The 17,118-nt window shown below is 32.6% G+C and overlaps 2 protein-coding genes across 2 annotated transcripts; one reads left to right on the top strand and one right to left on the bottom strand.

Moving 5' to 3' along the window:
- Positions 1 to 6,281: 6,281 nt before the first annotated feature.
- LOC105974090 (putative UDP-arabinopyranose mutase 1) lies at positions 6,282 to 9,450 on the top strand. The gene is made up of 4 exons (XM_012999148.2): positions 6,282 to 6,847; positions 7,528 to 7,778; positions 7,901 to 8,069; positions 8,859 to 9,450. Exons 1-4 carry the CDS (start codon positions 6,524 to 6,526, stop codon positions 9,216 to 9,218), a joined length of 1,104 nt encoding a protein of 367 aa, XP_012854602.1. The 5' UTR covers positions 6,282 to 6,523; the 3' UTR covers positions 9,219 to 9,450.
- Positions 9,451 to 12,080: 2,630 nt separating this feature from the next.
- On the bottom strand, positions 12,081 to 15,812 carry LOC105974124 (SUMO-activating enzyme subunit 1B-1). Its single transcript, XM_012999191.2, has 10 exons — positions 15,589 to 15,812; positions 15,418 to 15,469; positions 15,083 to 15,278; positions 14,526 to 14,605; positions 14,302 to 14,418; positions 14,000 to 14,050; positions 13,337 to 13,403; positions 12,759 to 12,862; positions 12,565 to 12,669; positions 12,081 to 12,477 (listed from the first exon to the last, which is right to left on the bottom strand). The coding sequence occupies exons 1-10, from the start codon at positions 15,669 to 15,671 to the stop codon at positions 12,367 to 12,369; spliced, it is 966 nt and encodes a 321-aa protein (XP_012854645.1). The 5' UTR covers positions 15,672 to 15,812; the 3' UTR covers positions 12,081 to 12,366.
- Positions 15,813 to 17,118: the final 1,306 nt, after the last annotated feature.

Below are 17,118 nucleotides of genomic sequence, written 5' to 3'. Positions count from 1 at the left end.
TTAACTTTGTGATGTGTCAATATTCTGTGATTTTTGGGTTTTTCTTTTTCTACGAGTACGTGGCATGCATGTGAATTTGTGGCATGAATGAATTGTTACATCAAACAGAAATTGAACCTGCAAATTAGTTGCACACGTGGCCAAATCTTTCATGTATTATATCAAATAATTCGCAATTATTAATGTCACTTTGTTTAGATTGTTCTTAATTAGTAGCAAAGGTGGTATGAAAAAATTAAGGTCCTACTACTTTAAAAATCACGATTTCTTGTTCTGGAAAATATTAGAGAAGATCACATGAGATCTTGTCAACATGGCGATTGGCCCGATTATCGGCCCAATCACTTAGGCGATGTTTGGAATTGTTTTCGAAGTTACTTTCGTTTTATATTAGAGAAATATATTTTGACGGAATATTTTAAGAATGAAAGTACTGTGTTTATAATTTGCTATGAGATAAAATACATTGTAGCAATCAAATTATGTGTAAATGTGTTCGAATTTTTTGTTTACCGTAACAGTCAGTTTTTTTTTACTGTACCAAATCATGTTTAGAGGAGGGAGAAACTTTTGAAATTGTTGTGAAATTTTCTTTTTGAAAAAATAAATAAACACGAATTCGTTGTGGAGAAAGAATAAAATGAGATGAAAATGCAACCAAACATTGCGTAACAAATTACATGTCTACATATGCATTGCATTATTCCATATTATTATTTGGTGAAATTTCATATTTCATATTTCATTATCTAACAAATTAGATTATCAAATAATCTGTTAAATGTTTATTTTGTGTTCGGTTTGTTAGTATAATAATCAAACAAGTTTGAACGAATGTTTACGTTCGATAAGTTGAATAAAATTCGGCATGAACTCGAGCTTAACTAGGAAAAGAAATGATAAATGTATATAAAAAGTCAAGTTAAGTGTGCTTGATTTGTGTTTGGTTGGATTAAAATTTGTTCGAACGCAAATTATCAAATCTAGTTGAAACACAACTTTATAGAAAAAAGAAGAATCAACAAACTTAGCTCGAACAACGGTGCGTTCTCGAAATTTTGAATTTTAATATTTTGACGCAATCATCTTTTGATCATTTTCGATTTTGAATTCAATCGTTCAAGAACATCAATTCGAGGATTAGTGCCACATTCTTGATTAAAGACCATAACCAGAAGAACAAAATCTCTGTGGATTTGAAACTCTTGATGGAATTAGACATCTAATTACATTCATAGTTCATACATGTTTTGACTTTAAGATAATATTATTGTTTGAAATTTTAGCTCCCTAGTTAAATGTTATGTTACATCGGAGTGAAATACATCGGGTATATTTTTACCATATATATACACACAAACACACACACACCCACATTAATGTGTGTAGATCAACGGTAAAAAAATCACCCGATGTAACTTTCACCGGGTATACCATATAAATGAATGTCTTAAATTTGGTTTCCAAACACCCTGCATTTATTTGAATTTAATAAAGTTGATTTGGAAATATTTTTTCTTATTTCGTTCTTACTCGGAATTCTTCTTTCTCAACCTTTTCATATATTTACTTCAACATTTATTTCTATGGAAAATTAGTTAAAACTAACTCAAAATTATTTTATAATAGTTAACAGTCCGTCCATGTATTTTAAATTTGCTAAAATTTCATCTGTAAATTTAGTTGGACAGCTTAGACTGAAAATAAACAACTTATATTGGATTTAAAATACAATGAAATGGACATCATATTTGGGAAATTTGGACAATTTAATTGGACTAAAAATAAACAACTTATATTGGAGAACTTAGACTTAACATACAATGCAATTAAAAGAAAAACTTAGTTGGAGAATTTGGACATAAAATAGATATCTTATACTGAAAGGGAGGGCTAGGACCGATGAGGATAAAGTATTCGAGTGACGTGGTTGGGACATAAATTAGACAATCGACGGCAGAAGATTGGTAGGGGAGACAGGCGAAGAAAGAAATGTCATTTTTTTGGAATAGATGAGATTTTATTTTATTACTATTTTTTAAATTAATTTTTGCTTTATTAATTGATTGACTCATTTATTTAAAGATCAATTTCATATCATGAAAATTGAGTTCATATAATCTTTTGTTGAGCGAGTTTGTTTTATAAAATTTATATGAATATTGATGTTTTACTGTAATTTAAATATCACTAGTAAATATTATTATTGTAGTATAATAATTTCTTATTCTAATTGTTATTGTCACATATTGAAATTATTATTCTTTTACTTTTAAAATGTCATCGTGCATCACACGTGTAGAAGAATACCAATTACTATAACTATTACAAACAATTCTGAATTTGTCAAACATAAGAATTGTGTTGTGATGTTTGTGAGGGCTTTATTTCGAGTTTTATAAAATGGAAATAGCCCCCCACACATTTTGAGCCCAATGAGCTTTTATGAATAAAAAGAAAAAAAGCCCATTGTCAAATAAATTCTTGGCCCAATCTAAATTCACTTATTATGGCAATGGTTTATTAGTTGAAGAATTTATTTATAACCGATCACTCTATCGTAAAAATTCATGAATTTTCAATTCACTTAAAATCTCTGAAGCACGGACACAGAAACGGCAATACGTGAAAATGAGAAAAGGAAAGGACATGTCCGAAAAATGAGGATTCGAGAACTTGGGGAAACATATAAATATTAAAAGTATAGAGGCATATTTATAAATATGCTATAACATTTTTCCTTTATATTTCCTGACAAATATATTCAAAATTAGTAATTATCTACTATCAATTTGTAGTTGATCAATAATTCATGTAATTAATTATGGAAGTAATAAAAATATCTAGAAGTGTATTATTCAAACATGTTTCTAACTTTTCAAAAATTGCAAAATGGCCCATAAGGTGTTTGGCAGGTGTCCTCGAGTGTCGAAAACGAAATGTGTGCGAAACGCGAAAACGTTCAGAAATTGAAGTTTTTGTGCTACATAACTTAAAATCCATTACTAATATTATTATCTTTAGAAACGGTTTTTGGTATAAAAAATATATTTTGATAATTTATACAGTAATTTTTCCTCGTACTCTTACAATATTTTTTATATCTTTTGATGTTAATTACTACAATGTGAAAAAACAATATTAATATTTATACTATTTTAATTCAAAAATATAAAATTTTACTTATTTTAGCATTTTTCATGAATAGTTGTTTAAGAAAAAAATGGGGCCGATGCCCTCAAGCCCGAAATCCCGACATTATAGCTTACCTATGGCCAGGGGCGGTACCACTGGGGGGGGGGGGGGGGGGGGATTGACCCCCAAGAAAAAAAAAGTTTAGCTATTTTGATATTATATTTTTTGAATATTATTTTTGATCTCCCAAAGGTTTTGTAAATATGTGTCTTAGCCCTTAATTTTTTTGTTTATTCTCCATAATTTTATATAAATTATAGATATATATCATATTTAATATTAAAATATAAAATAAAATGGTTAAAACTTGTACTATTTTAAATAAAATTTATGAATATTTACTTATCGATCTTTGATTTTTTTCATATCAATGTCTCTAAAAATTAATATGAGACGGTGCCATGAATCCCATTAAGTGCAATATATTATTAGAATAATTTAGATTTTTTTGTAATTTTTGAAATATGATAAAATTATATATATATATATATATATATATATATATATATATATATATATATATATATATATATATATATATATATATGTGTGTGTGTGTGTGTGTGTGTGTGTGTGTGTGTATGTGTGTTTAATTAAAAATTCGCAATATAAACTTATTTTTGCAATGTCCTGTGAACCTAAAAAAAATTTCGGGGCGCTGCCCCGAACCCCGAAATTTTAGTTAGCCCTCTCTACCTTCTAATCTTGGTTCCGCCTCTGGCTATGGCTATATTTTTCGAACCTAAAATAAACTTTTTAATCGTTAGAATTAAATTATTAACATTTTCAAAAACTAGTAAGGTGCTTATTTGACAGTGAGTAACTTAATATATTTGTTTTGAATTGTTGCTATTAAAATAATATAGGAATATTCAAACCTTTAAGAAAAACTAATTACAACTTACAAGTCAACAATCTTTTCTCATAATCACATAGAGTCAGCTGCTTAATAAGCACTATTTATTTCATGCTTAGGTGAGGTTTTGGAAGCCTAATTTTCAACTCATAGGTATCCAAGTTGGAGTCTCTATTGTCTATTTAATTGTTCTAAAAAAATTAATTATAATAATCTATTGTTTATTTAATTAGGTAAGAGCAATTGTTTGAAATAGGAGTGGAGGAATCACCAAATAACAAAATTTACTAACTTTGAGTATATTTTACATATTTCACACATTTCTTCTTCTTACTTTTTTTCTAAATTGAGAGGAAATACACAGTCATTGAAGTGCATTAGTCAAATTCGTCCTCATACAACAACTTGCAAACTATTCGAGAGATGCAACTATCTGTAACGAGTTCGATTTAAAAAATATTAACGAATGGGTTCAAACTCGAATCAAATAACTCAACACTCTCTTATTCCACCAACTAAGCAACCTATGTAGGTGCTTTTCTTCTAATTGTTTCCATGTCACATAGGTTTCTTTTAGTGTTCACAAGAGGTACGTATGAGCTCTATTAATATTATCATCATAGGATTAAAACATACTCTCAATCTGATTATCATCGTCGTATAATATTAGTATCGCCCATATGAACAAACATTTATTGTCAGAAATCACATTTACGTAGTTGTACGAAAAAATTAGGACCAGCAACCTATTAAATAATATTTAGCAAATATTAAATTATCGAACTAATAATTTAATACATTTTCACCTAGTCAGGGACCGAAAGAAATTATTATGTAAGCAAGATTATTAATTTTTCGATGCTCTATAGTTCTTATATATATATATATATATATATATATATATATATATATATATATATATATATATATATATATATATATATACACACACACTATTACAAGCAAAGTGAAAGGGGAATGGAGGGTCGGTTAAGGTGTCCTTTGAGTGAATTAACTGCAACACTAGAAATAAATGGTACTTAGGTACGAATTAATTACAATCGTTGAAAGGCCCAAAAATATATAACCTCAAACTTCAATGCATAACTTTTTACTCTTCCTTTTTTTTTTTTGCTATTCTAATACTAATAATAATGAAATTTTACCTATCTTTAATTTATTTATTTATTTAACACGAAAAGAATTAAAGTTGTCACATGGATCCTTTAATTTAGCAATTAAGAGACATGTCAAACAGTTTTGTAGTACGTTAAGGGTGGACTGTTGACTTTATAGTCGATTTATTATTATTATTATTAGGGACATATATTCATGGCCTTAATTATATACGTTGAACCTTTTATTATGTTTTATTTATTTCATAACCATCCATAATAAGAATATATATGACATAATCAAATAAATATAATTTACTACATTTTATAGCATGCATTTCATAAATAAATACGGTCAACTTAAATCAGATTTATATTTGAAAAAACATTAATAGTTAGAGCAAATTACAATAATTCGTAATCCCCTATCAATAGTCACTAGGTCGAACTTGTCACACATGGTTATTATTGCAGTGTGGCTTACGTCTCTTGTATACTTTGCAAGTTATTATACGAGGATGTAGATTTACCCAGTGCACTTATTACCACTCTAGTATAGTTTTGGTCATTCTTTTTGTTTAATCATTTTCCCTTTTTGTCCTCAAGTTGAAAATTGACTCATCTTTGGATCCTCAAAATTTGAAATTAATTATTTTTTTTACTTACCAATAACACATTCCTTTTTAAAAAAAAAAATCTTAAAATATTTACAAACTAATTAACAAAATCCAAAAATCACATGGCAAGTGAAATTACACATGCCTTATATTGTTTTTTTCCTAATAAAAATTTGACCAAATTAAAAAAGAAAAAGAAAAAGAAAAAGAAAAAAGAACAAATCTTCTCCCTTAATGGGGCAATAAGACCATCATCAAACACGACTAATATAGGAAACAAAATTCAAATCTAATATCCAAATTCAAATTGTTTTTAATTATTTAAAAAATATACAGAAACTCCAATTATTGCCTAAAAATGTGGAAAGACAGACTACCCCATGTGAATTTTGCTCAAAAAGAATTCAAATTAAATCTTTTTTTTTGAAATACAAGCCACCCACCCCCCCACCCCCAAACACCCTACCCACCCCAACCCACGCGCTCCCCACCCACCCAAACACACACGCACACACATGGCAAGTGAATCCCGTCACACTGACTGTGTGTAAATTCACTTTTTCCTCGTTTTATATTACACGAATCCCCCGCTCTCTTCACCACCCCCTATAAAACCCACCATTTCTCCGCCACTCACCACTCACCACTCCCACCGCACTTTCTCTCTCTAGAACTTCCTTCGAGATCTGTGAGATTTTTTTCCCCCTTTTTTTAGAGAGAAGGAAAAAAAAAAAGGAAAAATGTCGACGCCAGCGACGCCGGTGTCGCCGCCGCTGAAGGACGAATTGGACATCGTGATTCCGACGATAAGGAACCTGGATTTCCTGGAGATGTGGCGGCCGTTCTTCGAGCAGTACCATCTGATCATCGTCCAGGACGGAGACCCGACGAAGACGATCAATGTGCCGGCCGGGTTCGACTACGAGCTCTACAACCGGAACGATATCAACCGGATCCTCGGCCCTAAGGCCTCCTGCATCTCCTTCAAGGACTCCGCCTGCCGCTGCTTCGGATTCCTCGTCTCTAAGAAGAAGTACATCTTCACCATTGACGACGACTGCTTCGTGAGTTTTTTTTCTCCTTTTGTTTGATTCGTTTTTTTATTTTTCTCAATTGATGTTGATCTGAGTTGAATCGGTGAGTTTTGCGGGCGAATTCTGGGCTAGATCTGTGTCTGTGCTTCCTTTGTTGATTAATTTTTGAAATTTCGTTGTTTTCCGGCGGCGGAGTGGTGGTGGTGGCGGTGGCGTTTTGGTCTTTGGGGATCTGGAAAAAGTCAACGGTCCATTTTTTAGAATATGCTTCAGAAGTAGAAGAAAATCCTCTGTAGTCTGTTGTTGAGTGCGAGAAAAATGTTTTTGGGGTTGTACTATAATAGGTGGAGGTCCACTGAGAAATGGTGGACCTTACCTTTCCTTATGACACGTGGCACACGCAATTTACTTTTTTTGTTTGGCCAAATCTTTCTGGTGGGATATTTCATATTTGCATTAAAGTTTCATTTCCTTCGGCCCACATAAACATTTTTAAATCTCTAACGTAGAATTCTTTGCGTTGATCTTAAACCTTCTTATAATTATTATTATTCCAATGTGAATGAAATTCAAGATTCCAAATTGAAAAAATGAAATTGTGTGTTGGATTTCATGTTACCGTGTGATTAATATATTTGGAGTGTTTTCAAGATGATGAACTGAATATATATGTGTATATGTATTAATCTATTGATCGAAATGTGAAATAGGTGGCGAAAGATCCAACTGGAAAAGAGATCAATGCATTGTCACAGCACATTCAGAATCTGCTAACTCCATCGACACCGTTCTTCTTCAACACACTGTACGACCCATACAGAGACGGTGCAGATTTCGTTCGTGGGTACCCATTCAGCATGAGGGAAGGTGCCCCAACTGCCGTCTCACACGGCCTCTGGCTCAACATCCCTGACTACGATGCCCCCACTCAGCTAGTCAAACCCCTCGAGCGTAACACTAGGTAGATCTTTTTTACTTTTAAAAATTCAATCTTGATTTCTATTTTTGCTTTTGTAAGATTGTGTAATAATGTTTATTTGATTGGATTGGATTGGATCGTATTGTGTTGTGTGGTATTATTAGGTATGTGGATGCTGTTTTGACTATTCCTAAGGGAACCCTGTTTCCCATGTGTGGAATGAACCTCGGGTTTAATAGGGAGCTCATTGGCCCTGCTATGTACTTTGGTCTCATGGGCGATGGTCAGCCTATTGGGCGCTACGACGATATGTGGGCTGGCTGGTGCACTAAGGTGAATTCTTTCACTAATTTATAATACTTGTGTTGTTTGTATTTTTATTAAAAATATATATGGTTTTCCGGTTGTTTGGGCCACGATATTTAGATGAAAACAATAGTTTTTTGAGAAGCGAATGGGGTCATTCCACCCTCTCTATATTGGCTCTGTGTTTTTCTGTTGTGAAAATCTTTTTAAGAACCTCATATAGCAATAGGGTTGAATTTGGAAGGGAAATTCCGATTTCTGCTGATTTCGATCTGAAAATCTTCGATTTTGGAATATTATTTTTCATCCTTAATTCAGAAAGTTCCGATTTGTTCAATTTTTTTAAGGAAAGTAAATACATATTGGATTCCGATCTCCTATCTGATTTAAATTTCCAAAAAATCCTACCTTTTTTCTGAAAATTGCACTTATAATATTAATATAATTATTATTATTTGTATTATAGGTGAACAACAAAATTGGTATTTCCAAATTCCACCGATTCCGTTTAAAAATTTCCAATTTTCGAATTTTTCCGAGTTTTTTGGGATGAAATTAGAAATTAGTTTTCCACTTCCAAAAAAATGATTTTTTTCCCAAAAGTATCGTCCAATTTCCACACCTAGATAGCAATCTAACAGGTTTATTCTATCATGCTACAACCGAGTTAAGCTCACAGCGTAATATCTAACCGTAACATGTGTATTACATGCTCTACAAACGTCCATATGTAATATGTATGTGATTGTGCGTTAACAAGATGAGAAAAAACGAGTTCTAAAGGCTCAACGGTATTTAACGGAACGTTTTTTGCAGGTGATAACGGACCACTTGGGTCTAGGAGTGAAAACAGGGCTGCCGTACATCTGGCACAGCAAAGCTAGCAACCCGTTTGTGAATCTGAAGAAAGAGTACAAGGGCATTTACTGGCAAGAAGAAATCATCCCGTTCTTCCAATCTGTTGTCCTCTCTAAAGAATCCACCACCGTGCAGAAATGCTACATCGAGCTCTCGAAGATGGTGAAGGAGAAACTGGGACCCATCGACCCTTACTTCGTGAAGCTTTCCGAAGCTATGGTGACCTGGATCGAAGCTTGGGATGAAATCAACTCGCCTTCTTCCAAATCTGCCCCTGCAGCTGCTGTTGATGCCTCCGCTTCTTCCAAAAAGAAGTAGACTTGGTTCGGTTTTTTCTTACAGAGATTTTTACTTCTATATTTACATGACTTGGTTTCAGAACTTTCGTATTTTGTTCTCGTTCGAGGATTCTAGTTCTCGTCGTTTTTTCTTAATTTATAATTACTGTTATCTTAGAGATGAGTTGTCACTTTTGACGGCTTAGATATCTTTAAGTTATATTCTATATGTTGGATACTACTTTCTATTAAAGCATTTTGGTTACAATATACATCATCTTTTGATGGTATTATTATTAATTATTATATGATTTCTTTCTGCATTTTGTATTCTGTTACATATGGTGATAAAAATATGTTGAAAGAACCTTAAAAGAGGTAGTAAGTTTCAAAATAGGGCAATTTACGGTCGCCCTTGAGGTAAGATCAAACTACGAAAAAAACTCTTATGCTTGGGTAATTATATGGAGTCAAATTTATCTATTTAGGGAGGGGGGTTTTCGTAAGACAATATATAGTTGATGGTAGTTTTAATTACCCAAACAAGAGGGGTTTTTTCGTAATTTAATCTTACATCAGGGAGGTGGCCGTAATTTGCACACCAAATTCATCTGTGAATAGTAACAAACTCAGATGCAATCAAGCAGCTTCATTAACAAATGATAAGACAGTTGATGAAAAGCAAATTAGTACTCTAGAAACAAAACCAAATTCTGCAATCTTTAACAATTAAATTTGATATTGTTAAAAACTAAATCCAATTAAAAAAAAAATAGAAAATAAAAGTCACATACCAAACCTATGTAGGAACAAGAAAAAACTGATTCTCCTGCACATATTTGCCATTGCAGGTGATAGAAATAAGACCAATAGTAACAAGAATCAACACAAATCCAAACCAAGCCATCACCGCCACGCACCTTCCACCGCCCCTCGACTTCCGATTGCCGCCTCTCGTCTCCGCCATCTCCACCACCACCACCGCCTTCTCTTCTGTGAGAGAAGAATCCGAGAACGAATTTCCCCCACCTAGGCCTATTTCACCACCACTAAAACTCCCATCGACAACCACGTCTCTTCCACGAGTATTAGTAGTAGTAGTACTATTACTCGAACAACCGCTACACACTTCACTGCCATAATTCAAGTCCATCACCTCCCCGCTCTGCCCCTCCTCCACCGCGAAAAGCCGCCGCCTCCACTTACGACTATCGCCCCTCGCTATAGCAGCCCTTCTCTCGCCGAGTATCTCCTCGACTGCAGAGTCGCAACTCTTTGCTCTCGGGATTCCATCGCAAGACGATCTAATTATATCCTTATGCTGAAGAGAAGACATGAGTTCTCTTGGAGAATTCGACAACAGCTGTTCGAAAGAGTTGATTATGCTCCTAGTATTACTACTACTATGTGATCCTGCTCCGGAATGTGTCAGTGGATTCTTAGTAATCGGCCTCGATTTTTCGAAGGATTTCCATTCTTGTTCGAGGTTCTTGAACTGTTGGATTAATCCTTGGAAATTATTCCCAGGTTGTTCTTCGGATTCATCTTTTGTTGATGTTTTTGTCATGGTGGGGTTTGTTGTGTTTCTTTTTCTTCTTTTTTATTTTTATTTTTATTTTTTATTGGTTGAATGTTTTTAGGGGGGATTTTGAACTACCTCGTCCTGGTTTTTCTCCTTTTGAATTTAAATTAAAACTTAAACCCTAACTACCTTTCAAGAAAGTTACCTTTGATAATTAACTCATGTTACATAATAAATAAATTGTTTGAAAACAAACTCACACAAGTAGGAATTTAAGTGTGTATAATGTGAAAGTTCCAAATTCAAAAAACAAAATTACTATGTGCGCCGCATATTTTGAGAAATATTGCTAATAAAAAGTAAAAATTAGAATTTTTTAAAATATTTTATAAAAAATATAATATATATTTTCACAACCAAACAATTGATTACAAGTATTCTACCGGGTTATATATTACAATACAATATCGACACAAAAAAAAAAAAAAAAAAAAAAAAAACAACAAAAAACAAAAAGAAACAATTACAATCTATTCAATCAATCTATTCAATCAATCTTTTGAGGTATATATGAGTAAAGTGCATATATCCATCATAAGAATAGTTATGATTGTTCAATAGTGTAAATCCCAAAAGAAAATTGATATATTGATTCAATTTAATCTTATGTAATAATGTTGTTTCTTCTTTAACCCCTTCTTTTAACTAGTTAATCTATGTGAAAGAACACGGGAATGAGGACACGACGAAATGAGGAAACCCAATTTTTCAGAAAGTTAGATACATGAATGTGGGGAAACGTGTAAATATTAAAAATATAGAGGATCATCCATAATTTCTAATACATATTTGTATCTACAAATTATACATAATTTACAAGTTCCAATTCGAATTATCATTCCACAAATTACATTTGAGGAATGAGACATAAATTTATTTTAGTATGGAATTAGCACCTACTAAACCATATTAAAACACCATTAAAAGTGAGAAAGAGACATAAGACATAGGATCTTTTTAAGCATAGACTATTTCGTGTCTTCATTTAAAACGGGTTTTAGATTTACTTTTTTGGTGGAAGCGCATTTCCATTTTTTCATTATTGTCAGAAATGTCCCCAAAACTTTCAAGTATTTACAAAAACAACCACAATGTTTCTGACAGGTGTCATGGTATTTCGATATCCGAAATGTAGAAACGCATGTGTTTAAGTTTCCGTACATCATAGCCATTAACTATTGGACTTGGGAAAAGAGTTGAATTTACATGATGCTTCATAGAAATTGCAACGAAGGTGTGTCTTTTTGTAAAGATAGTCGAAGCGATGAGCGTTTTTTTGGTACACTTTGCGGTTTAAGGGGGAGAAATGAAATTACTAAATTAGTCCTATAAACAATTTTAATTAGTTTTCAACTTACCAAAATAACATTATCTCTTAAAATCAGGTAAACCCCAATTAAGTAACAAAAGTTTTGCAACATGTCATTACCACATAGTACCTGGAACAATTCTTAGTTAATGAAACTAAAGCTAAAAGCCCTAAGACTAAATCACTTGTGTTCTAGCCAGCTGTTAAATAGAGGATCCAAATATCGAACAAAACGATTTTACCTTTTCGCCTACGAAATGGATCATCAAAATCTGGATACCAATCTTCACTAATTAATTACGGCTTCTGTTTAGATATGTCTTCGATTATGCCTTTCCCATCCGTCGCATCAAAGAAGAAGAAATTCTTAAGAGGGTCTCCTTTGCCTGACAGTGCTTTAATAACTTCCTACAACCACCGATTTTTTTTTCCAAATTAGCAACGAAAAAAGGTCACATAATTTAATCGAGACACAACAGTTGAAACATATATCACCTGTCCGAGGATTCCTCCAATGATGGCGGAAACAGGAGGGAACTCTATTCTACCTTCTAACAATCTCTCGAGAAGGGAATCGGGAATTTGAGATTCATCCAGGGACTGTATATAATCAATATACAATTAACTAAACAAGGAAAAAGGGATTTTATGCGTGTGGATAAAACCTAAAGAATCTGTCTGCATATTACCTGTGCCTCACTAAGTTGCTTTCTCAGCTTTTGAACTTTCGGCAAGTCAGAATCAGAACTTTCTCCAGGAATACGGCTTTCAAGCTCCTCAAACTTCTCTATCACTGAAAAAAATATTGCAAGTATAAAATAATTATGTTTGTGAGAACGGGTAATTTTAAAAGAGAGAGAAAACACTTCCATTAAACTCAAAGTGCAATAGCAAACTTTTTTAATGCAACGAAAGAATTATCAGGTGGAACAAGGAAACAACAATAATAATTTTTTATTTTTTTAGTTCAGAATGGTGAATTATGAATTATCATGGTGGTCGATATTACACGAAGGGTCTGTTCCGTGTTTTGATGATTGAACTCAATCATCTAATTAGTGACTTTATTAAGTAAATTTGTATACTATGGTTCAATTAGATCATGTAAGTATCCACACACTTGAGAATTGACGAATATTTTTTTCTTCAGCATCTACTTCATCAACTTACTAAAAATGATATCAAATGCTTGTATATATGGTACCAGCTAAATTTAATGGTTCTCCAACTGATAATTGATGCATTTGATCAAAGTAATAATGTATACCTCTCATGGCTAAGTACAACTTAGACACCCTCCTTGGAAGAGATCTCCATGGCACAGAAATAGCTTCCTGATAGGAGAAAAACGACAAGCAACTTTTATTAGAAGACAACTTGCTAAATCACACATGAAAAGCGGAAAGTGAAATAACATTTGCTTATAAGCTATGACATCTGTCATTGCATTTCCACTCTCTTTGACTCGGAGAATAGAAAGGAAACCAATCCTTCCTACTTTCAAGAATCTGTTTTCTCAAAAAGATATGAATTTTAATCTCAATGAGCTTTTAAGACAAGTTATTTTAAGCCTCTGACATCGTTTAAGATTTCCGGAGCATTATACAACCATCAATCAAAACAGTACAATTTTTATTTTCTAAAAAATATCGACCACCATAAAATATTAGATTGCAGCAACTTCATTGGTGATTTTTTTTTATGGATGGGTTTATTAATCTTCCTATTTAAGCATAATGAAATCAGCAATTACATTATATAATAGATACATCTGTTACGACTACAGAAATGAAATTAATTAATAGGCATAATTCTAGCTAATATATATGAGAACCCTACTTAAATTAAAAACATATGTTCCGCTGCTGTAACATGAAAATAAAACAAATTTAGAAATACAAACGGCCTGTTGGAAATTGTTGTTTCATACCTCAAAACTTGGATACTCTAAAAGGCATTCAACTGCTTCATCGCCTTGTTTCTGTCAAGTGGGAAGAAGAAAACAATACGGAGAACAGTTCAAACAGTGATAATCTTATCTAAAGCAGAATGAGCATGATAATAGACTCAAAATCAATCTCTTAATCCAATCAATCTAATCAACATACAACAAAAAATGAACTTGAAAGAAATTCACAAAGGAAAGAGAATCTTGAAGACACGAACTACACCATAGAATCAAACCAAACTAATGCATACAGCATTAAAGCTTCAATAGAGTAAATGTATAACCTTGCTGTAGATGTAATTTTGCAAGTCAACAAATATTTCAGCACACGAGTCTCTGCAATCCACCGCATAGAATGCAATGCGTTTTAACAATTTGCGGCACTTCTCGTTAACTGATATCTGCAGCAGTTAGATTAAAAGAATTTATAAGAAATATTGATCGGAGTATTCACAAGTCGAAACAGTTGGAAAAATAATTTTGTGGTAGAACGCAAAGGTAGGCGTACTTTTGTCGAAAGAGTGGACGAACTCAGAACTACAACATCGAACTTGTCAAAGAAGTCAACATCAAAGTTGGATAATTCACCTGCAATCAATTAACTTTCAAGATCAGTGGAGTATAAAAAATGGTTGTAAAAGGGAGACGCATAAAGCAAAAGTGTAGTGCATTTGACATTCTTAAAAGATCTCCATCAAGCCTAAATTCTCACAAACATCATAGGCATGTTTGTTTTTAAGGGTAACCCACAAACAAGAGTTAATATTTACCCAAGAAACATTAACCTTTCACTGTTTAAACAGATCACTCTTCGCCCAAGCACGAATTGCAATAACATTTCGACAAACTTCGGATGTACAAGTAGAAAACAACTGATTCCAATAATACATAAACAATTTCATCCTCAACACCTTCGATTTTATTTTCATTCTTAGATTACAAACTGATCATTCAGAGACATTGCTCAGCCACATAAATCCTTAAAGCCTCCAAACCAATACAATTAATCGATCAACAAAACAAAAGGCGAGACAGCAAAATAAAATAACGGAAAAAAGGAGGCACCTTTTTCAACAGAAACACGAACCATGGGGTTGAAATCCTTCAAGGAATCACAGCAGAGCTCAGCAAGAGATTTCCCCGAGTACACGCTTTCATCGTGAGGGATCAAAAAGTTGGCCGACAGTATCTCCTCAGTAACAATACGGTCATCGTTTAACGTCACACTACCTACTCCTGCTAGCACAATGTTCTTGCAAAACTGCACATCGACAAATTCAATTAGCCCCTCACACAAACTCCCCAATTAAATTACACACTCACAAGACCCATTAGAAAATTTAATTAAATAATAAAAAAAAATAATAGGAACTTCATACATGTAGAAAGATATAAAATACCTCAATTGCAGTGCCTTTTAGGCCACTAACGAGTATATGAGACTTGCTTAGCCTAAAACAAACGAATAAATAAAAAAAAAACATAAAAAAATTGTAAATATATGAAATTAAAAAGAAATAAACACACGCACACAGACACACATTTACTATAATTTAGTATTGAGTACTCACCTTCGTTGAGCATCGGCTCCCCAGACGCGGATTTGACGATCATAAAGGGCGGTTTCTTGCTCCGTCAATTCCTCGCCGTTCATGTCCAGCTGTAGCCTGAAATCACCGCTAGCAATTCGTGAAACCCCTCTTTTAGAGAGAGAAAGAGGAGAGAGAAGAACCCTAAGATTTGAGCTTCACTGAAATGTGCTCAGGCCGTGGTAGAGGAAAAGACTGCTAAAGAAGATATAAGAAATTGAGAAACAATTTTTATTTGAAAATAGAATAAGCGTTGGTTAGCATTATTATATATTACGCGTGGTTCCAAAATGCGCTTCTAGTTTTTATTTATATCTTTATTACTTTTATTTTTTTCCTTGAACCAATTTGAAATATTGAGGCCAAATAAAATACTACTACAGTACTACTATATCAATAAATTATAATATCATAGTTTAAATAATTTAAACAATATCTAATACAAGAGAAACCATTTTAGTAACTAAATAATTAATTAAATTATATCGAATACAAACTAATCCGACGTATGTAACTGAACGACGCCTTAATCTATTCATGCGTCCATTAATAAATTATATATCATAGAATGTAAGTCATTCTTGATTACAACTGAAACTAATATTACAAGAGCTCGTTTGCCCCCTAACATAAGATTAGTCGAGATAAGACTAAATATTTCTCATGCAAACTTAATTGCATTGTTGGACTATGAGAGCTTGATTCAATAAATAATCTTTCCAGTAGCTAAGCTTAAAGTCATTTTTTAATAACTATCGGTCGATCCAAAAGTTATTAAACTAACTAAATTTTCAATAAGATTCAATTACGGCTAGTTTTACTAACCAAACGAAGCCTAAAGAGATTATAAACTAATATAATCATTTCGACATTCATCCTTGTGGATTTTTAATTCAAAAAATCTCTGCGAAATCGATGAGTATCTCTAACAATGAGACATTTTATAAACAATCCCTATATCGATAAATTAATACTGTCTAGACTGACAAAATTCTATTAATTTAGCAAAATAATAAATTATCAAACTAATAATTTAGTATGTTTTTAACGAGTCGCGATCAAAATAAATTATTATTTAAGCGAAATTATTAATTTATGCAGATGTTGCTGTATATCCAAACAATTGTGCATTACAAAATTTAATAGAATATACCTAAGCAACATCGGAATAAGTTGTTGATTTCTCGATAATATATACTGTCCTCCCGTCGCTTCCGTGTTGCCTAATAACATTTTTAGACCTACAAATTTCGTCGAGACGAGTCAATTTTTCGATTTCTTCTTCTTAAAAAAAAAGGGTTTAGTTACATTTTACAAGAATTAATCAAAGAGTCTTAATTGAAGAACTTAATACAAACCTGGGTTCTGACCATCTATTATCATGTGTTGTTCCCAATTTCTTGACATGGCCACTGATCCTTGTATATATATATTTTCTTGATTTGAATTGAAATTTTCTTCAATCTCTCATCTTTGTGCAATTGGGCTATTTCTAATTATACTAATTTTATG

Source organism: Erythranthe guttata, chromosome 9 (genome assembly GCF_056151865.1).
Source record: "Erythranthe guttata isolate IM_541 chromosome 9, IM_541, whole genome shotgun sequence".
In the NCBI taxonomy this organism is placed as follows: domain Eukaryota; kingdom Viridiplantae; phylum Streptophyta; class Magnoliopsida; order Lamiales; family Phrymaceae; genus Erythranthe; species Erythranthe guttata.
This window is presented reverse-complemented; position numbering and strand designations above follow the sequence as displayed.

Bases quoted from the DNA above. Each gene is read 5' to 3' on its own strand.
- LOC105974090 (XM_012999148.2), top strand. From the start codon at position 6,524: ATGTCGACGCCAGCGACGCCGGTGTCGCCGCCGCTGAAGGACGAATTG. The intron at 6,848-7,527 runs GTGAGTTTTTTT...AATGTGAAATAG, and splicing joins CCATTGACGACGACTGCTTC to GTGGCGAAAGATCCAACTGG. The intron at 7,779-7,900 runs GTAGATCTTTTT...TGGTATTATTAG, and splicing joins CCCCTCGAGCGTAACACTAG to GTATGTGGATGCTGTTTTGA.
- LOC105974124 (XM_012999191.2), bottom strand. From the start codon at position 15,671: ATGAACGGCGAGGAATTGACGGAGCAAGAAACCGCCCTTTATGATCGT. The intron at 14,419-14,525 runs GTACGCCTACCT...TAACTGCTGCAG, and splicing joins CGTCCACTCTTTCGACAAAA to ATATCAGTTAACGAGAAGTG. The intron at 14,051-14,301 runs GTTATACATTTA...CCCACTTGACAG, and splicing joins AAAATTACATCTACAGCAAG to AAACAAGGCGATGAAGCAGT.